General features: G+C 37.3%; 2 protein-coding genes and 1 pseudogene across 3 annotated transcripts; all 3 read right to left on the minus strand.

The window, feature by feature from the left end:
• Positions 1 to 2,683: 2,683 nt before the first annotated feature.
• Positions 2,684 to 3,552, minus strand: LOC141000956 (dispanin subfamily A member 2b-like; annotated as a pseudogene).
• Positions 3,553 to 6,294: 2,742 nt separating this feature from the next.
• On the minus strand, positions 6,295 to 8,182 carry LOC141001571 (dispanin subfamily A member 2b-like). Its single transcript, XM_073472691.1, has 2 exons — positions 7,918 to 8,182; positions 6,295 to 6,456 (listed from the first exon to the last, which is right to left on the minus strand). The coding sequence occupies exons 1-2, from the start codon at positions 8,137 to 8,139 to the stop codon at positions 6,295 to 6,297; spliced, it is 384 nt and encodes a 127-aa protein (XP_073328792.1). The 5' UTR covers positions 8,140 to 8,182.
• Positions 8,183 to 9,465: 1,283 nt separating this feature from the next.
• Positions 9,466 to 21,810, minus strand: cat (catalase). 2 transcript variants are annotated; one of them, XM_073472129.1, is made up of 13 exons: positions 21,621 to 21,810; positions 20,185 to 20,356; positions 19,659 to 19,769; positions 18,111 to 18,241; positions 17,763 to 17,867; positions 17,421 to 17,546; positions 17,142 to 17,333; positions 15,825 to 15,977; positions 15,523 to 15,661; positions 14,486 to 14,616; positions 13,435 to 13,542; positions 11,552 to 11,635; positions 9,466 to 11,017 (listed from the first exon to the last, which is right to left on the minus strand). In XM_073472129.1, exons 1-13 carry the CDS (start codon positions 21,684 to 21,686, stop codon positions 10,952 to 10,954), a joined length of 1,584 nt encoding a protein of 527 aa, XP_073328230.1. In that variant the 5' UTR covers positions 21,687 to 21,810; the 3' UTR covers positions 9,466 to 10,951. The 2 variants fall into 2 exon arrangements, with proteins under 2 accessions (XP_073328230.1, XP_073328229.1); XM_073472128.1 differs by having other exon boundaries at positions 11,546 to 11,635; positions 21,621 to 21,765.
• Positions 21,811 to 23,102: the final 1,292 nt, after the last annotated feature.

The raw sequence follows: 23,102 nt of genomic DNA on the forward strand, positions 1-23,102 counted from the left end.
CGTCTAAATGCAGAACTAAAGTTTAGGTTAAATCAGTTACAGAATGTAATCAGGTATATTCACTCATGTGCTTTATTTCTGTGCAATTTTGAGGTACTTGTACATAATTTGAATATTTTCCTTTGATGCTACTTTATACTCTACTTTTACTAAGTTTTAGATATATCGTGCTCTGCTAAGTGCTATTCATATGCATGACTTTTACTTACCAAAGTCATCTTTTCACAGAATACATTTACTTTTACTTATGTATAATTGTTGGTACTCTTTACAACACTGCATGAAATATATTTAATGAGTTTTCTATACAGGCTGCATCAGAAATATTGTTTTAGTATAATTTATTTAAAATAAGCACAAAACAAACAAAAACAAACCAATAAACTCAACAGAACTTTCTATGCAATCACATTGTTAAGTTCTACATTAAGTGAGGTATTAATGATGTTAATCAAGCCCGAAACAGCATCAGGAAACAGAAACAAACTCACTTATGACCGAGGAGTAACGGCTGGATGTGCTGCCTCTTTGCTGCTTCCAAACAAAAATAGCTGAGGAAACAGTTCAAATTCAAAAACATGAGAGACCCAGTACAGAGGAAATGAAAAGCAGGTGAGAACTCTAAATATGGGATATGAAACAGAAAAGAGACAAAGTCCCAAAGCCTTCCACTTTTTAACCAATGAATGTCAAAGCGATGGTCATTGACCATATTAACTGGAGAAGAGACAGCTTTATTGCTTCTGGGGATCAACAACATTTCCTCATCAACAATTCCTCAAACAATTCTGCATTTTCTCAGTCAATACACAGGCTTTCTCAGGCGGAAGTGCAGGGGGCTGCTTTAACAAAGGGAATAGTAAAAAGCTAAATAGTAAAATACTGTCTCTAATGATAATTGTATATGAAATATATAACAATAGCAGGGTTTTTTCTGGATCATTTTCATGCCTCAGATTAGTATATTTAGTAGTTGTCTTGTTGCCAAGGGCGATATTTAGGGTAAAGATTGGTCAGTTTGGTGCCACCTAGATGCAACCTTAATTAAAAATCTTCTTAGCTGACCCACTATTTAAAGACTAAAACATCTGGAAACAAGCTGTGTAAGGAATGTAAGGAAACATGTCACATGGAGGTACTCAGACAACATTGAAACCACATTTTCTTGTAACTCTTGAAACACCATTCCCTCAGCATTTTTAGAGTGCTGCACTCTAAAGAATTTAAAGTGAAATTATAGATGAAGAAACTGATGACAACAAAGCAGAGAAAAGTGGATAATGGCAATGTTTAAATAAAGGTTTGTACTGAATTCAACTAACTTTGTCTGAGTACTTGTTACAGATGTTTCATGTTTAAGAGGTTAATCTGGAAAAAAAAAAAAAAAACGCTGCTCCCTTTTGAAAGTGATAATTCAGTCAGTATCACAGTGACGGAAATCTTTGAAAAATTGATTGTTTGTTTGTTTGTTTGTTTATTGGTTTAAATATACAGAGACAATGCACATTAATAAACATTTCTGTAAACATGCCGGTTTAGCCACGTTGGCTAATTTTCAACCGTAGTCTCTGGGGCAGGTGACTTGAGCACTACAATAATTGTCAACCACAGCTGGACCAAAAGAACAAAAACGGACGTAATCGGGAAGGGAGTTGTGGGTATGGCTGGAGACTTTGACTCTACCCACATTGAGCAACTCCCTTTTCACAGCACGGTGAGGGATACTTGCAATATCCTTCATTCCCAACTTGTCAAATAATGAGTTTTTGACAAGTTGGGAGTGAGACTCAAAAACATTTTTTTCTTACCAATTGCATGTTTAAGGATAAACTGAAATCAAAGTAATCCAAAAATATGAGTAACAACATGACAGGCAACAAAAAAGGCAACAAGTAGAATCCAGGAAAATAAAGTTATACAAAAAATGGAGGGAAACCATAAAGCCACTGGGAACATATCCAGAACACATGGAAGACAAGAGGAGCAGGGAACAGACACAGCAACACTGGAGACGCAGGACGAAAACAGACAAACTGACAAAGAGTAAGAGAAAAACGCAGGCTAAAAGGACTAATTAACAAATGAAACATAGGTGAACAGAAATAAAGGTGGGAAAAGGACAAAGCAAAAAGGAAAACCATGACACCATCATTTCCTCACCCACATTTTCTCTGACAGATTTAGGAAACTAGTTTGTCCTGGTGTTGTGACCTTTTGTTATAAGTATCTTCTCTAAGTTAGGGTAAGGAAACGGTGCACCCTGCCGATGTTTCCACTTTGGGTGGTGAAGTTCTTCAGTTCAAAATTAATATCAGTAACAAAATTAATACAGTGAAAATATGTAAAATCATGCCAGTGTTTATACAACCACAATCTAGATCACGTTTGTTTTGATTTTGAGAGTTATGAACCAGACACCTTTATCACACTGTTCTCTTTTTAAAACAACTGCAAAGACACAGGCTTTGCTGACAGGAAAAGTGATTTTAATAACAAAGTTTGACTACAACTTGTCTACAATATTTTTTGCTTGAGATTGAAAACAGGCATAACAAGTTACACATTGTGCCAGGAGCATAAAGCAGAGAATCACAAGTATCACCAGGGCTGCAGCAGCAGACAACTCCAACACTATTTCAACTCCTCCATCCGTTATTTTAATTGAATCGAAATAATCTTCTGATTATCGCAATGGCCATGAAAAAATTATGAAAGATATGATCATGATGATACCCAGGAGCGTGGCCCAGATGTTGAGGCAGCGGGCTTTGGAGGCATAGTGTCGGGCACCATCCAGATCTCCAGCCATTCTCCGGTCTCTAGCCTATGAGGACCAAAGCATATTGATTTTAAAGGTGATTATGGTCGACTTCAAGGGAACTTAAACTCATAATTTCCTGCAAATGCTTTAGATTCTTGTTTGCTGGGTTTTTATGCGATTGCTGTCTCCTTTTTCCATCCTTTCTCCCTTTTCCCAATCCACACTGTTCTATCTTTGAGTCTGCATCTTCAGAATCTTTTTAATTCTTTTATCTTTCATTTTGTGCTTGTGATGTACTGATCTGTGTTACTGTGCCGTGTTTGCTATAGTTCATTTTTTTCAGTGATGTTCAATAACTATGTGAAGTTTGAATTATAACCTGCTGTAGGGACTGCAGATGTAAATCAGCTCTGAGCTAATTCTGGTACAATGCATCAAATGGCAACATTTATGTTTAATATTGTACATGGCCCCTCTACAAGTAAAGATGAATTAAATTAAATTCCCACTAACCCTTTGGCCTTTTCAATAACTGATACTTTTCTGTTCTTAATGTGACAGATAAGCCCACAAACTCACCTTGATCGAGAAGATGAGAGCCGCCAGTCCGAGGCAGAAGGGGTTTGCGTAGACAAAACAGCAGAGGGACCAGATGATGTGGTCCTTGGGGGGCTCAGAGCTGATGTTCACAGTGGTGTACTGAACCACTGTAGCTCCTCCAGGCTGTCCAGGGAGCCCGTCATTCCTCCCCTGCAATGGAACAGGCTCACCCGGTAACCTGCAGGATTCATCCTCAGCTTAACTGTGGTCTGGAGTGAGCGCTGCAGGAAGGTGTGCAAGAACTCAAATGTCACTGCAAGTGTTGATTTCCACAGGAAGCCAATGGGGCAAACTGAAATCAACCACATTTGTGTCGGCTGTTGGTTTGGTACCAGTACATGACTCTACAGTTTCCCAATGGTTTACAAAACAGAAGCTGGTAAGATAATATTGCCATGTCCCTTCTTGTCTAATAGAAGCACTGAACAAAGCCTTGCAAGAAGGCCAGTCATGTATGATTACATCTGTTGTGCTGCCATTTGATCAAATTTCGCATTAAAATAAAATATTTTAACTCAATAAAAATGATCTATATATAGGGCATGGACGCATGGGTGGAAAACTCAGTCATACTTGAGTAAAGATATTCTGTTAAAATATTACTCTGGTAAAAATAAAAGTCACCCATATGAATAGTACTTAAGTAAAGATAATATCAGATATTTTAGGACTTTTACTCAAGTATCAAAAGTAATTTTCTGGCAATAAATGTACTTAAGTATCAAATGTGCAAGTAAAAGTACTAGTATCTGATATTCAGCATTGTTTTGATTATTGGAATCCGTGTTTCTTTTTTCTTTTCTTTTTTATCCAATTGCTGATGAAATAAATACATTTAAAAACGTGATACTTTGGCTCTGATGCAGCCTGTAATCTGCAAAGTAACTGGTAACTGAAGTTATCAAATAAATGTAATGGAGTAAAGGTACAATATTGAAGTAGCAGGGTTAGGCCTTACCCCAACCTCAGGTTATAAATAGGACTAAAAGCAGTCATGTTTTCTTCCAGGGGAGTTTTGATTTCTCTGTGCAAACAAATGAAACACAAGATACATCTGTTGTGTGTGAGCAGCTTATGTAACATTGTCATGTCTTTCTTTTGGTGAGGAATGTGTTATAATTGGTGCCGATCTGCCGTCAGTGTCACAGGTGGAATATTGTGTATTATCAGCAAGTCAGATCAAGCAGTAACATTTAATGGCCTCATTCTGATATATGAGCCTTTTCATGTTACATCATAGTTTATGGATAAATGATCACTGACAGTTGCAGCAGTTAAAGTTTAGTACTTTTGTGTTTTCTTATGTTTTATGTTCAAAATGCCATAACACCAACAGTAGTAGTTACCAGGGGGCTCCAGCAGGGGGAGACTACAACTGTTGAGCTGATGTCTGGCTGTATCCATTCAGTCATTATACACATGATCTGAGGAAAGTTTGTCCCTGCATCTTTCATTCAAACACTCTCCTTTCCATGTGAGTTCCTCACAGATGAAAACAAAACAATTAAGGAATCTAGAAGAATATCCTGGAAAAACTTTTTTTAATTACTTTTCATAAATACACACAGAGAAAATACTTTAAATCAGACATAGAAAAATGGATCACCAGCAAAATAAAAATAAAAAATCCTCACTTGTCCCTCAGGGCTTCCATACCTACATCCACTTTCCCAACGCACATTCCCATTTCCCCCTTTGACTCTGACGCTGACACTGACTACATGGACATTTAAATGGACCGATTCCCCTGCTGGTGAACTAATGGAAGAACATTCATTGTGTTGGGTGTTAAATGGGTCCTTTACACTCATGTGTTTTGTTGGTTGAATTTTGATTTAGGGAGGATTTTTGTTTTTTGGGTTATAATAATCTTCGATGGTTAGTTGATGGGAATATTATCGAGAAAATTTGATATTGAAACTTGCATTATCTCCATATTGTATTAGATCCAAACTTCTACTTCAAAAGTGAAGGTGCTCCAAGTATAATAAATCTAGCAAATAGACTAAAAAATCAGATTAACAGAAATCTAATATAAATAAAAAACAAGAATTCCTAAGACAGTTGGATTCATTTGATCATTAAAAGTAGGTGGAGTTTATGTATTTTGTATGGCCATAAACTTCAAGATGGGTTTATGCTGTTTTTCTTTCTAAATACAAGGTACCATTCTCAACCACAACCACAGTCTCCCAAATCTCATGAAGTGTTCAGTTACTCCTCCTCCCATCGAATCACATGTCATTTGACTAGCCAAGATAATGTTTGCTGTCATCACTAGCTACTGCTACAAATTACTGCAAGTGATAAATATTACTTTATGCCACAGATTTATACAAGTTTACACCAAAGGGTGAAATAGTTTGCGTTGTTTGAAGAATTCAGGGTAAAATAAAATTATCTAACGTAAAAATGCTGTTTCATTTGACTTATTTTGTCATTTTCATTCTTAAGATGTCACCAGAATGCAGAATGTGAAATGAAATATCCGCCCTTACATGGTAAAACTGTGAAAAGGGTAACTATGGACAATGATATCTTTTATCCTCAGTCTCACAAGCACATCTCAAAGAGTTAACAAATAGACAAATTATTTATGTATTCATTTTATTTGTTGCAGTATGAAACTGTTCTAAAATAACTGAGACACAGGCTTTGTAGATAGTATATATCAATTTAATAACAATGTCTGACATTCAAGCTTCACTGCAGGGAGCAGTTAAGGAAACATTAATTACTCCATTATTTCCATTTCAGTCTTTTGTTGCACAAATGAAAATGAATTTCTTTTCTGCTTGAGGATTTAAGTAAAAAGGTATAAAAAGTTATGAATTCTGCCATGAGCATAAAGCAGAGAAACAAGCCACAGCAGGAGGCAACTTTCACCACCCCCCGTAATTGAAGTTGTAGGGGCCATCGTATATGTTGTGGGATCAGTATCCTCTAGCCGACAATGTTGATATAATGGTCACTGAGATCATTACACTGAGGATTATGATGGACACCAGGACTGTGGCCAAGATGTTGAGGCAGCGGGCAGTGGAGGCATAGTGTCTGGCACCCTCCAGATCTCCAGCCACCTTCCGGTCTCTTGCCTGGGAGGACCACATCACAACCATTTTTTATAAGGAATTTTGCTCAACTTCAGGGGAGTTAAGAATGCCAACACTGATCACAGCCCCAATCTCACAAATTTCTGCTATTGCATCAGATTCTCGAATGTGATGGCTCGTCTCCTTTTTCCCACCCATGCTCTCTTTTCACCAGTTTTTGCATGTTCTATCTCTAATTCTTCATCTTCAAGAATGTTCATTTTTTCATGTTTTTTCCTTTTTCATATCTTTTGTATTTAATGGTTTGGAGAATGGTTTTAAGAATAAAAAACATCTAAAATCACAGATAAGAATATTCCTCATCAGTCTAACTGTCCTCTAAAAATTCTGATCATAGTCTCGTTGAGGGCTGTGCCTTCGTCAGTTTTCACGTTTTAGTCATGTCTTAGCCTTAACATACGCAAAACAAAGGGAATGTTCTTCTCCAAAACCAAACAGCACATCGACGCTGACATTGTCATTAAGACTGAGAAAATTGAAATAGTAAGTAAGTTTAAATATCCTAGCGTAATGCCCGACTCAAATCTCAAGTTTCAGTCACATGTCAAAAGGAAAAGTACAACTTGGCAGATTTCAGACACATTAGAGACTGTCTTTCAAAGGATGCTGCCAAGACCTTCATGCACACTATGATTCTGTCCCTGAGTCATTTTGCATCACATGTTTGGGGGCAAGCCAGGGAAATTTGTTTAACCACTGGAGTGTCTGTATAAACAAACCTTAAAGGTTTTGTACAAAAAATATATGCAATATCACCACTGTAGGGTTTTGTTGAAGCATCATCTTCTGAGCTTTGAGAACTTCAAACTATTCTCAGATTTGTGTCTTATGTATACAATTTTAAATGGTTTCGCGCCACCTCCATTATGTCATTTCATTAGCCTTTGCTCAGAGTCCATAAAATCCCCAAGAATATCTTTAACAAGAGATTGTTCTGTACCTCCTGTCACAATGCCTTTGGGCAGTCAGCTTTCTCTGTGAAAGCCACGACTCAGTGCGACACTCTGCCAGACGACATGAAGAACTGTAATGCTATCAGCAGCTTCAAAATCAAACTGAAAAATCTGCTGAAAGACACTCAGACTTTTTTAACCACTGATCTTATATCACTGCGTTTAACTTGAATAATATATTTTGTGTGTGTGTGTGTGCGCGTGTGTGTTTTGTGCTAGTCATGTATTGATCTGTGTTACTGTGCTGTGTTTGCTATAGTTAATTTTTTTAAGTTTGAATTATAACCTGCCAAGGGACTGCAGATGTAAATAAGCTCTGAGCTAACTCTGGTACAATGCATCAAATGGCAACATTTATGTTTAATGTTGTACATGGCCCCTCTACAAATAAAGATGAATTTAATTAAATTACATTCCCACTAACCCTTTGGCCTTTTCAATAACTGATACTTTTCTGTTCTTAATGTGACAGATAAGCCCACAAACTCACCTTGATCGAGAAGATGAGAGCCGCCAGTCCGAGGCAGAAGGGGTTTGCGTAGACAAAACAGCAGAGGGACCAGATGATGTGGTCCTTGGGGGGCTCAGAGCTGATGTTCACAGTGGTGTACTGAACCACTGTAGCTCCTCCAGGCTGTCCAGGGAACCCATCATACCTCCCCTGCAATGGATGAGCCTCAGCCGGGTAACCTGCAGGATTCATCGTTGTCATCTTAACTGTAGTTTGGAGTGCGTGCTGCAGGAAGATGTTCAAGAACTCAAATGTCTCTGTGAGTGTTGATTCCCATTTGAGGTTTGTTTGTTTTTTTTTTTTTTTTTTTTGGGGGGGGTCAAGTTTTGGGGGTTGGCACAGAGCGGATTTTTCTACCGAAAGCCAGTGCAGCATAACCAAGCTGACCACACAAGCATGAACAGCGTACGAGTTCTTGCCTATTTTGAATACTTGTCCTAAATAGTTTGCAGCAATACTTTAAAATTAGAATGCGTGCTTTGACTCATATTAAAATATCTTTTAATTTTTGTTTATTTTATTTGAACTGCCACATTTTTAGTTCAGACATTCATGGTCCCCAGAAGATGAATATGCATGTCTCTGCTGATCAAATAAAATACAATCAATTCTATTTATGTAGCCCAAAATCACATGATACCCTGACTCTTCCTGTTGCACCACTAGCTGGTCATAGTTTTCACTCGTAAAATATTTCAACATCTACTTGATGGTTTGGCGCAGGATTTGGCATCATTCTGAGTATGAATGAATTCTAATATTTTGAAGCCTTTTCATCTAATGTCAATTTAATTAGTCCAATACTTGAGTCTATGACCAAATATGTGCAAAAATGACAACATTCCTATTGGCCTCAGCTGTACACTGTGCATTTAGAATGTAACATTGTCATTGAGGGCTTGCTAACATGACTGTATACTGCTGTGTAGTGTCCCTATTCCATACTACGCATTGACTCTTAGCAGGTTTTGATGATCTAGTGTCTTCACAGTGGAATGATAATGATATTTAGGATTTCTTTTTACAAGAAATAAAAAGTATTAAAACTCAGGAACTGTTTTGATGTCTCTAAAGTTTAATTGGCTGTAGCTTTCCAACATGCAGTTTGATTGACACCTGACCTCACACACATTGTTACTTCCTGTAAATGTAAAGATTATTATTTTTGTGTTCTAGCAGTTTAAACCAGCACACTTTCATTTTGCAGCTACAGTATAGAATGTAGTACATACTATATGGAGTATGGATGTGGGGCACGTCGTTAGTCTTGTTTTTCTGTCAAGTAATTGCTGGGGGGGTCAATTGAAAATCCAGGCAATCATGTCCAGTGGTACACCAAACAGATAAAGCACCATAGTCTTGGCAGGAAACCCCCTAATGTCAGATTACATCTGTTTTGCTGCCATTTCATCAAAATGAGACATTTTTAATTTAATGTGCAGTCAGCTCGGTCGCACTTCACAAACTGTAAAAGATCCACGAAGATGTAAACACACTAGAAAAGAAGAAATGAAGACAAATCAAAGCTGCTGCTCCTAAGCGGTGATTACATTTTAATTAATACAGGCACTAAATACATAACTCATGTATAAGAACTTTACAACTGGAACATTAATAAAAAAAATCAGTTACATTCAGATCAAGAACATTTTAAGAAGTTACAAACTAAAAAACAAACAAACAAAAGCAGGTTACATGTCAGTTTATGGTGGACAGTGATACATTTAATTGGTGCGTCCTGTTGACGATCTTTGGATTTCTTCCAGACTTAAAGTGACCAACGTGATATATTTCAACTTCAACTTAAATCTTCGAACCAAACTTCGTTAGATGTGACGTTTAACCCCAACAAAACCACAATGTGGGAATTCAAGTCGGAACTTATTAGTCACTATAGATTTAATGCCAATTTACATCTTTCACTAATCAGTTACTAATGAAAGTGAATTAGTCTTCTACAGATGAATAAATTAGAGAAAGTACCTCAAATACCAAATGGAGCAATTGATAACCGAGTCTTTCAGTTTAAGTAATCTGTATCTGGAAGTTTGAGGACATGAAAAGGCACTATGGAATTTTAATTGTGGTGAAAAAAAATTGCTCATCTTGAAACTTTACCCCCACACGGAAACAACTAATAGTAAGACTAACGAAGCGTTTCTCATGATAATTTCTATTGATATCATATGAATAAACTGCTTTCAGATTATTGTCTGTGGTGCATTTGAATTTTCCAGTGGTTCAGTCAAACATGAGGAAAACTAGCCAAAACTGATCATTGCCCAAAGTGAAAAACAAAAACACTGGTATTAGCATAGTGACAAGCCAATTCTTCATAAGAAATCAAGGTATTTTACCAGCTTGAACCCAAATTCAAGATTCATGCAGTGTATTATTTGAATGTTGACAGAGGACATTTTAAAACAGCTGGATTTGTTTACTTGAAACTTAAGCTTCAGAGAATTGTTGGATCATCACAATATAGTAGTGCACACGCAACCTGAGGAATAATTGGACACAATCATCACCCATCACAGTCCTTAACAGCAGTTTGGGAGAACTGATTGATTGCAATCACATGAGAATAGAAAAAAATACTTTTAAATAACTTCGAAGGCTTTAAGTGGTAAAGCACAACATTTTGGCATGATTCTGGTATAACCAAACAGTCATCGATCAACCTTACATGCCACAGTACTCTATGCATTTTGATTTTTTTCAAAATGGCTGTTCAGTCGAGACAAATTTGCATTGCATGGTTTTATCAGAAATCAGTAGCCTGCTGAACATTGCTAGCTTGGAGAATATTGAAGAAAATCAACTGTTTGGTTTGCCTTAATTAAAAATGAACTAACCCCAACCTGAACACTACAAGGTTAGTATTTCAGTCTCATCACTGTCTGTAATTGGAAAGTTAAGTCCATTCTTGTTACTGATAGTAGATGTTGATAATCAATTAGTGCATTTGCTCTTAGATGAATGAGGGGGCTGCCCCCAGTGGACATTAAAGGCATCACATCTTGGAGGACGCAGAAATGGCGGAGGCTCCTGGACGGCTGTAAACACGGACATTTGTGTTCTGAAAAAGACAAAGTGGAAGGGACAGAGAGAAAGAGAGAGATTGTAATAGTTTTCAATGTACAGTATATGCCCAGCACACTGAAAAAACACCCCTATTTTAACACTGGTCCTATGAGCAATGTGATGGAATTTCATCACAAAATATTACATTTCAGAATTTCATCCCACATGTTCTCACCATTAGGCATCAGTACTATTCGAGAAAATGTTGAATTTTCAAATGAAGCAACTGAACACTGACCAAATATTTGGAAATTTAAAGACATTTAAAGTAACTGATGAAGATGAAAAGTCTAGAAAACATGTTTACAAACTCAAACATTCCTCTGGGGAACATGACTGTCTGTGCCAAATTTTGTGGCAATCCATCCAATAGTTGGATAGTCAATAGTCAATCAAAATTCAGAAATGTCAAAGTCATAATAGTGCGAGAGAAAATGACCACAGAATCACAAGAGCACTTGAGATTCGTTTTCTGTGGACGATGATTGGATGGATGGATGGATTGACCACAATGGCACCTTACCTTTACCTTTTTGGCCTCTGCATTGTACTTGTTGAGAAGGGCCTGGACCCTGTTTCCATAATCTGGATGGACAGCCTTCAAATTCTCAACCTGCATGAAGAAACCAGACAATCAGACTTAAAGCAACATTATGTACAAATATTGCCAGTATTGCCAAAACTACAAAGCTGGCATTTTGTGCAATCTGACACCCCCCACAGCAAAACCACTGTCGTAAATACAAATCCCAGGTCTGCAACAATTTGTCAGATGTAATGTAGGCGCTAACTACAAACAAAACTCATTACGTCATAGCAATGTGTTGAAAACTTGTATCTTGAAGTAAACATGTATGTAACGCTGTGATTCTACCCTCTCACTGAAATTACACAGTGCAGAAACAAGTGATGGGGGGCAGACTGGCTGAGACACAGACACCATTCACCCTTTAAAAAGACAATTACAAGACACTGTACCTGTTATTCTAAAGTATAAAAGTTATATAATGTTGCTTTTAAATTCCTTGAAAATGTATTTTCAGCTCCTTGCTAGAAGTATCTGCCAAGTTAGAGCCATTTTTATTTTTAATGAAGAATTTCTGGACTTCTTTTTTTCTCTTTTGTTGTTGTTTCGACAACCACAAAGTCCAGAAAAAAATGGATTAGCTGACTTTTAGTGTTAAACTGTTAAAAATATATATATATTTTGGATTATTTATTAACTAATGGTTGTATTTTTAGTTATTTGTTGTAAAAGGGAAACAGTTCAGAATTGAGGCCAAGTTTCATGGGCTTTAAATGTTTCTCACCATATATTTTCAAAGTTTACCACAGGTTGACACAGCTGCTAACAATAGGTGGATATTTCTGTGTGAAGTGAAACTCCAACCTGACCACAGTGCAAAGTGATGCGCAAACACTGAGCAGTAAACTTTTACTTCTCACAAAAGGCACAGGGGTTTATGTTGCTGTCGGTTTTGGACAGTTTTTGCGGGTGTGAAAAACATGGAACGAATAAAAAAATGTATGGCTGAAAGGAAGGTGATGGACTCTTAAATGGTATTGCCATTGGCGTACTGTAATACATCTCTGGTGGTGGATACTATGGTGGACAATGAAAACACAATAAATACTAACTCCACTATCAAAAATTTAACTTTAATCACGTTTTCATTATTATTTCATAATTTATGTTATGTTTATATGTCACAAAACTTTCTTCAGGTGAATACGGACAAAACTCAAGTGACTGTTTTGGTACTCCACAACCAAAGTCCGACTATCACATCTAATGGTACAAAGCAGTATCAGGAGACAAGACATCCTGGGGCTAGCTGGTTAGCATGTTAACCTCAGTCGATGTGTCTGTAACAGGAAACATAGACGTCTTTGACAAGATGTCAAAACTGGCATTTTTTCACATCCTGCTAAATTTAAGTTGATTTTTAAATGTTTAAAATGTTTTTTAAATGTTTAAAAAGTTTTTTAAATGTTTAAAAAGTTTTTTAAATGTTTAAAACTTTTTGCATGTTCCACCTTTAAAGGTTGTTTTTAAATCCCATAAGTTTCATTATCTGTAGTGCACTCTGATCCTGCCTTTGAATATAAAAACACTTGCCTTGATGTACAACCACCACATAACCATGTTTCCTGACTACAGGCACACTGACACATTTGGTACTCAAAAGGGTACATTCTGTGGTTTAATCACATGGTCTGACACATCTCTTCAGCAAACCAGAAATCCGCTGATGTAAATAGTGTAGATCCCATTTTAAGATAACTCTAGACACTGCCCATTTACCTTAAAAATTCCACTTTTTTTAGATTAAAGCATTACAGCATGAAAGACAACTTGAAAAATTGAACTAAATCTGTGTGGGTGGATACTGTAAGGTGATGTGGACTCACCATGCGTTTTTGGATGAAGAGCTGGGCTCCCTTCAGGGCACCTGCCATGTTCTGGCAAAGTCTCTGGCGCTCCTCTTCGTTCAGCACCTGGGTGTAGAAGGCACGGACCTGCAAGAAAACACACAAATAAATAATCAAATTGACATTTTTAAATTTCATTTTATACAGAAATTGGAGTTTAGAAAAAGAACATTATGCAATCAGTGATCCTATATCGACAGACCAATCAGTGCCCTGCCGACATTCTGTAATGGCAGTAGAAATATAACCTACTGCCCCCATTTTCATGTGGATGATAAATTCTTCTTTGCATTACTGCATTTCTAAATTCAATAAGGTAACTGACTACTGCTTATCATTTCAGTCTGCATGCTAAAGCAGTATTATTTTACTGGCCACAACTCTAGCACTTTATCATAGTATTCTCGAGAAAACTATCAGCCGTTTTAGCAGCTATATGCTCCACTAGGTTAACCAGCTAGTAATTGGTAACTTTATCTGTCTGCAGTCTGGTGCTGGGCAGGAAATGTACACTGAAAACAGCACGTAGAGGAGCGGTATGAGAACCAACAGTACAGGGCAGGAAAACCAAATCAAAGAGGCTGACACTCTGCTGCAGGGAACTGGTACATAAATGCTAAGATTACACCATCATTTTGGTCACATTGTCACATTTAAAAAGGAACCAAATTATTTTATTATGACCATTACAGGATCAAGGAAACAAATCTTTAATAAATTAAATTCAGTTGAAAATATATTTTGCTAAACTAATTGCTATATTATAATCTACCCTATTAACTCTTCACTAAAGAAGAATTAAAAGTTTTATTGTGCTATGGATCTTCCTCTGTGTCCTTAATAAAGTAATTATCTTATCACTGTATATGATTTGAAAACAATGTTGTATGTTCAACAACAGTGTTGTTCTGTCCTGGTTAATTTAATATTCTGTCCAAACTAAGTACCACCGGGAAGTATGTGATAACTCCAATCAAATACACACCTATTTAGCTCTTGTGGGCACAAAAGGCTTGGCCAATATGTTTACCTGTGTAACATTATCTTCATCTTCGCTGTTGTAACGTGCCACATCTGGAGACACCCTGAACTTGGACTCCACAAACTGAGGCTGGGTCTCTGGGGCACTGAAGCTGTTGGGAAAGTAGTTTGGAGCTCCACCTAGAGGTCGGACAGACCAAACCCTGGTGAGTTGGCTTTACTTATAGTGAGTAAATATGATCTGTAAATACAATGAAAACACGATGCCAGACAAATTGATCACTATGGCTTTAAATACGGCATGCTTTAAATGCTGAATAGTCTGCTTTAGTTAGTTGAATTCAATACATTTTGGATGAACCTGAAACATTTAAAAACATTCTCATACAACCGTTCTTTTTTCTTCTTTGTAATAATAAACCCTTCTGAAGCACTGAACCACTATAAACAAATATGCTGAAAGTGGCTCATTGTGTCCAAGCATTTGATACAGTCCAAATGGTGACATCTGTTGGCCAACACTTGCTATTGCATTGGTATGGAGAGATTAGTGGATAGTTCCACAAAATCCAAGACCATGGCAGTTAGTCGAATATGACTGGTACTGCTGCATACAGTACATTTTGTTCAATAAAGCTTGTATTTTAAATATATATATATATATACATATATACATATACATATATATATATATATATATATATATATATATATATATATATATATATATATATATATATATAAAATCAAATTAAATATGTTTCCTAATGATTATAAGTCTTGATGTTCTAGAACAAAATGACTTTTGTGTAATCATGCATGTTCTATCATCACCTCAACAATTTAAACTTTAGACGAGATGCCCTTCCCCCACTGAAAAACACTGTGGGAAACACCAGTATTGCCAAAACTACAAAGCTGTGGATATACATTTATATGAACTAAAATCATGATATTCTACAGATTATACAAAATAAATTGTTGAGCCACTTGTCCTGCTTGAACAGGTAAGCATTTGGGTCCATTGTTGTTATCATAAGCACAAAGAAACGCAGAAACAGGCACACAGGCTGGACTATGACCTACCTTGGTTGTCAAACATGCACATTGGACCATCACGCTGGTAGTTGCTCACACGGGTCCTGAAGGGGCAGTTGACGGGGATCTGCAGGTAGTTGGCTCCCAGACGGTGTCGATGTGTGTCCGGGTAGGAGAAGAGACGACCCTAGAAAATAACAAGGCAGAGCATCATTACAAAGTAGGTCTCTGTACAGTCAGAGTGAGTCAATTATGGTATGCATGCATGTTTCTAATTTAGTTATTAAAATTTTTCAATTTAATCTGACTGAAAAAAAAAAAACATGAGAGAAAGTCAGTTGTGGTGTTACCTGCAGCATCTTGTCGGGGCTTGGCTCAATGCCCGGTGGCATGTTGCTGGGGTCAAAGGCCAGCTGCTCCACCTCTGCAAAGTAGTTGACTGGGTTCCTGTTCAGCACCATTCTCCCCACAGGGATCAATGGGTATTCTTTATGTGACCAAACCTAAATGAGAAAACACCTTTAGCTGAAAAAATACCTCACTCAACTGCGAGGTGGATACAACAACACACCCACATTTGTCATCTACGTAAAGTAGATTAACATCAGCTCAATTCATATTTGTATAAATGTTTAAAACAAGAATTCTGATATGTCTTTACAAATGCTATTGAAACATTTTCTTTTATTAATTGGAGAAGTAAAATCATAACTCACACTCCAAAGCAAAGTGATATAAACACAAGTCTGCCAAGATCGCAAACTCCAAACTCACGATATCGAGAAGCAGCTTTTCTATAAACTCTATAAAATATGGAACTAAACTATGCTATGCTAAATGCCATTTTGTCATAATGGCTTGAACATTTTGCTATTTTTATCAGCACCAGGCCACTGTAATAGAGTGATAAAAATGTTTCTCCATGTTGGATAAATTTAAGGCTCCTTCAACTAAGTAAAAGAAAAAAACCTTTTAGATTAGTTGTTTTCCTACTCAATGACGCATAATGACATTTGCTTCTGGGACATTGCAGTGATATTCACAGATATGCTAATTACGTCCGCCAAGGAGCAGGAGTTTTCTTGGCACTACTACTGCTACTTCATGTTTCATTTAGAACTGCTATCAATGCTGTGAACCTACGAACTCTCCTGTAATAAAGCCAACAGTATCTTGCAGACATATTGAAAGTATCCTACCCAACAGATTATAATGTTGCTCACTTGTAACTAACTCAGAACTCTTGTAAACTTAGAACAAATCCATCTATGAGGCAGTTGTATGACGTCGCACAAAGTACCCACAGGAGGGGGGGTAGGGCTTATTTGTAGAACACAGTTTTGTATTAGGCCAGTGAATTATATACTTAGATATGTTTTCATGGTTATAAAAGTGCCTAAATAAAATGATTAGTGGCATCTGTAACCAAAAGTGTAATTTTTCCGTTGTTTTTTATATATGCAAGGAGGCTGCACTGTTGACAGTTAAATTGTGTGTACACTTACGGTCAACGATTTTTTGTTTACATTTGGCATCGCACACCTGCAACATCGGAGGTCAGAAGATGGAAATTTCAACTGAGAAATTCCAACATCTGACTTTGACATAAATGCAACATGTGACTGCACCTGAAGCTCTTCTATAACTGCTGTGTAGGGATGTCGTACCTTGGTAAGATCAAAGGGGTTGAACTGGAACTTCTCAGCCTCCTCAAAGGTCATGACCTGGATGTAGAAGGTCCAGGATGGGAAGTTACCATTGGCAATGGCGTTGAACAAGTCTCCAATGGCATAATCTGGGTTGGTGGAAGCCAGCCGGTCTGCCTCCTCCACTGTCAGATTCTTTATTCCTTGATCAGTCTAAAAGACATGCACAAAAGACATAATCAAGCAATGCCAAAAACCCAGGAGGTGGATCTATAAAGTGAAATAAGGATTCAAACAGACCTTGTAGTGGAACTTGCAGTAGAAACGCTCACCATTGGCATTGACCAGTTTGAAGGTGTGAGAGCCGTAGCCATTCATGTGACGGAAGCCATCTGGCAAACCTCGATCACTGAACAAGAAAGACACCTGCACAGAGGATAAAGGACAGAATACACAAGATAAAGAGTCCTGCAAAGTTTTCTCTACCAACTAGTATTCATGTAAACCACCAAACGTCTACTGCAAGTATAAATACAATGAGGTAAATTATTGCAAGAGCAACAGCATACTACATCACTACATTACTTGAGAATATTTTGTTAATTGTAATAAGAAATGGTCATGTCAAATGCCATCAGCTACCTGATGCAGACTCTCAGGCCTCAGGCTCCAGAAGTCCCACACCATGTCAGGGTCTTTCATGTGGGTTTGCGGATTGCGCTTCTGGGAGTGAATGAAGGACGGGAACTGCACAGTGTAAGGGAAGGAGGTCAGTGTGATGTTTTGTTTTGCACTTTCCATGTGTTTGTTTATGTAGTAAACTATTTAATGGCTTTTTACTGATGAAACTGTGAATCTGTTTCTATAATTAATTATATGTTTGAGAAATTAAAATATCAGACTGTTGTTCAATAGAATTGTGACCCTTCATGAATTAATTATTGCAAAGCCTCTTCTGGCCCATACATCACCCGCAGTACAACCACTCACCAGCAGGGCGTCCCTGATGAAGAAAATGGGGGTGTTGTTGCCCGTCAGGTCCCAGTTGCCCTCCTCTGTGTAAAACTTGACTGCAAAGCCTCGAGGGTCTCGCACAGTGTCTGCTGAGCCTGATTCACCAGCTGAAATAAAATAGGAGATAACAGTTCACTCGTAAATTAGTAAGGTAACGGGTCAGAATGCAACAGACATGGATAGAGCCAATGTTCCTAATTTAAAGTAAATTAAGGCTTCATTGATTAGCTGATTTATCCATATGCAGATCCACAGAAAAATAACTGCTGACTATTTTGATCATTATTTAAGACACTTTTTAAGCAATAACATTTTAAATTTGATAACCGGCTTCTCAAATGTGAGACTGCTGCTTTTGTTAGTCCTACATTAAAATAATTTTAATATCTTTGGGCTGAAGATTACTGGTCAGATAAAGCTAGACATCACCTTGGACTCCAGGATATTGTAATGGACATTATATACTGTTTTCTGGTCTTTTATAGATCAGATAATTAATTGAGAAAATATCAGTAATCAGTAGATAAATAGATACTGAGAATAATTGTTAGAGTATTGCTCAAGCTATTCCGGCCAATGAGGCTTAAAATGTACCATCAGAGCTGCAACTTAGTTTGAGGAGAATGGATCTGTCTTTGTAGCAGTGATCTCGGTTGATAAAATAAGTGCAATTTTCCAAAAACACACTTGTAAGTGTGAATGGCACTGCAACTTCTAGTGCCACTCATGTTAATCTCATGAAACATTCAAGCCAATGACTGTATCAAACTAAAATACTGGAGGCACAACCCATCTGCTGAAGAGAGATATCCAGTGTGGTACCAACTACCAACAAACATAAAAGTAGCTTATACTTAAACTGCAAGTGTCCTTCTTACATTTAAAAAATTAATGATTATTTCTGCTCAAAAATATGAATCATACAAAACCGATACAAATCAAAGTTTTAAGATCTTTGAGAACTACTCCTAAAAAATAAACTTTTATCTAAATATCATATTTCTACATTATTTTGTAAAAGTGCTCTGAAACTGTCATCACACCACACATTTACTTAACACATGTATTCTCCTAAAATGGTCTGAATTTGTGCACACTTAAACGTTAAAAGGTTTTATTAGGCAGCACAATGAGGGAAGGACAGACCTGTAGTAAACACAGCACCTGAGGCCCTGTATATTAAGCTAATATCCTTTCAAGACAGAGTAACACCTGCTTCACTGATACAAAACGAAACAAAGAATGCACAACTCCATTTAATTTAAATAAATAAATTAGATGACACATATTTTTCTTTTTTACTTTTACATTTAGGGCCTTGTCTCGCAATTTCCTATAAGCTCATTTCTATGTTTACTGCATAATCCAACAATGTGTGAGGACATAAATCCAGGGGAGAAAAAAATAATTTTAAACTGATCCTCTCCTTGAAACAATCCTATATATTTTCAGTATTTTAAAAAGGATAATCCGTAAACAATAAGGTTAGAATCAAAACTAAACACATGACATGGTTTTTCTTACCCACAGTGGAGAAGCGGATAGCGATAGGTGTAGTCTTGCCGACATGCTCGAACACCTTGGCCTTGCTGTAGCGACTGATGTCATGAGTCACCTCAAAGTAACCAAAAGCCCCTACATCATGAAGGAAAGATGTTAAAATGCGTCTTTGTTTTGTCCACATATTCATATCTTCTTAGTCATGTCTGGTTCAAGTTGGTTCAGAAGTTGCCTGCTCAGACTAGTGTTATATCACCATGCACTGGAAAGAATGCAGCACCCCCAAGGGAAGGCCAACAGACAGAGTTTGCTCAATATCAGCCCACAAGTCTCTGATCCTGATCTCAAAAGCTTGCAAAGATTATGTTGATGAAGGTTCTGAGTCATCCAGGTCATGGTAAATCTAGGTGCTGTATCATAGGCAACACTGATATTGAATCATTGTTCATGAGTGAACCTTGAGGAAAATCCCAATTGTATTTATAAAGTTTGGGGTCATGTGACACAGACTCAGCTACACAAAAGAGACCGATTCCTCCGCAACCCTCACCTGCTCCTTTGGCATGCACCACTCTCTCTGGGATTCGTTCACGGTCAAAATGGGCCATCTCATCTGTGAAGACCACATCCTGAACCAGCAGAGGACCTCTTGGCCCTGCAGTCTGCAGGTTCAGCTTGTCTCCAACGGGATGGCCAGCCCCTGTGGTCAGTGTGTCTGGCCTCTGTGTAAACAGAATCCAAGAAACCACATTCACTTACACAAGATCTCCATGTTAGGCCAAGTGCTTTGTGTGCACATGTTACACAATCTAAATTCCGAATCATGTTGCAAACGTAGCATACTAAATGTTTACTATAACGGCTACTTAGAATTATTTCATTTTTGACAAATGTGTAGATTCTTTTCTCAATTGATTGATGAATCGTTTATGGATAAATGACGGTTAGAAGGTCAGAGCACCCAAGGTGATATCTTCAAAGGTCTTGTTTTATTAACAAACCCAACAAAACCCCATAATAGTTAAACTAAAACAAATAAAACACATACGAAGCAACCAAGCTCCACTTCTGAGAAGCCAGAACGAGCCAATAATTGCAATTTTGGATTGATACAACAGAAAAAAATAATAAAAATTGTCTCAAATTCATTTCTATATTAACTAATCATTCTAACTCTAACATTTAGAAATCCCTTCATCCATAGTGCTAAGACAGTCTGTATAACAAATGAGATATATACACCGATACTGATTAACTGTTAGAGGCCAGTATCAACCATCGAAATATTAGTTGGGCTCTGCTGTATTATCACAACAATCACACTGTCCTGGAAACCTGCACTGGTGTTCAGACAGCATACATGAAACAGAAATGAGACAAGTTGTGTTAAAAAATCTTAATAACCATGCAGTGGTTGGAGTTGGAGAGACTTGGACTACAATAAGGGTTACTTTAGGTGATGGTAGCTATTTTTCTCTGATGTGCCCTGGTTATACAACCCACAGGGGTGAAGTTCAACTACAAACATGCCTCTGGTCAATGGCCTACTTCATATCCTCATACTACATTAGGTCTACTCTCTCATTAACGCTGCTTGCATGTTTATTTTGTGACTCAAAATGTCTGGACATGGTTGATGCTAGCTATATTTCAAATATTTTGCATGTAACGTTAGCTGTTTATCAACCGGTTTGGATGTTTGCTAGTGAGCCCTTTGCTATAATAGCGACTACAAACGGTCCCATAACACGCATTTAACAGTACTTAACGGCTTGGAAATGTTTTATTTGCATGTCTTCAAAGTCTGGCTTAAATGTTGAACGCTAACTAGCTCGTCCGACAAGCTAGCTTTTAGCTTTAGGGTTTTGCCGTTGACGTTGGCTCATTACCTTAGTCGACCTCTCACCCATTTCCCCCCACCCCCGAGTCTCAGGCTGCGTTGCGCACCAAAAACACTGCTTCAAATGCCGAGCATCTACTACAGACCTGAACGCCTCTGTTCTCCTTCCATATCTTCATTTGATCGGTGGTTTTATCTCTGTTGTCAGCCATCTCGACAGGTCAGCGCTGCTGGACGTTCAGACCACACACACGGCTCAGTAGATGTTACGGAGAAAAGCGTTATCTTTTGATTCCAATGCCTGAAATTCTTCCTGGACTTTGCTCAACGTGACTCCGCCCCCCCTGCGCCCCTCTCTTCTGATTGGCTGAGAGGAGAAACTGACCTACTTTTGATAGAAGAGGAGAAAGCACCAGACCAGAGATCCTCTATTGTACTTACATAATGTAGTACCTACATTTTTCTACTTTATCTTATGCCACTTTTGTACCAATTTGTGTATATTCATAGTGATGGAATATAACTAAGTACATTTACTCAAGTGCTGTACTTAAGTACAATTTTGAGGTATTTGTACTGTACTTGGGTATTTCCATTTTCTGCTATTTTATATTTTCACTCCACTACACTTATTTGATAACTTTAGTTACTAGTTACTTTGCAGAATACATGCTGCATCAGTGCCAACGTAGTGCATTGTTTTAAATGAATGTATTTAATTGGGCTTCCGTTAATCTACAAAAAGATGAATACCAGTTAGTACACATTATATAAGTACATGACATAATCTACTTTTACCTGTACTTTACTTCATTTATGTCTAGAAAATTACTTTTGATACTTGAGTCCATTTAATATCAGATACTAAGACTTACTCAAGTATTCATATGGGTGACTTTCACTTTTCCGAAAGTAATATATTCACACAATATCTTTACTTTTGCTCAAGTATGACTTTTGGGTACTTTTTACAACACTGTATGTACATATTTCTAAGAATATAATCACATTTCTTTGGTGCATGTATATTTTTGTGTTTTTTCCCCCCACTTATTTATTAAAGTATTATAGTTATTTATGTTATTGTTTTTTTTACTTGTTTTGGCAATGTACATTTTTATTTTTGTCTTTGTTGTGTTGTTGTTTCTTTCACTTGCTTTGGTAATGTAAACATCTGTTTCCCATGTCAATAAAGCTCTTTAAAATTGAATGCTACAGTTCCTTTGGCTCAGTTTTCACAGCACAGTTTCAATATGAAAAAGTCTGACATGCTAAATTCTTACAGTGTTTTCACAGAAGAACCATATCTCAGTGTAATGGTTCCCTTTTCACATGATGTTGACCTACATTTTCCCCCCGCAATTCTCCAAGATGACTTTTGTTTATCCAAAAATAAGAGCAGTGTGAGACATCTTTCTTTCCCCCCTCTCAGATTTCAGCAATTCCAGGTCTCTCCAACAAAACAAACAAGTGGTCAGACAGTTACTGTTGAATTGCTTTTATTTCAAACAGCATTCACACAATACACTGTATTCTTGAGGCACATCCACATCAAGTGCTAAATAACTTCATGCATGGTCAATGTAGGCTACACCTTTGTTGAATCAAATGCAAATGCTGATTGTAAA

Source organism: Pagrus major, chromosome 8, assembly GCF_040436345.1.
Source record: "Pagrus major chromosome 8, Pma_NU_1.0".
NCBI lineage: Eukaryota > Metazoa > Chordata > Actinopteri > Spariformes > Sparidae > Pagrus > Pagrus major.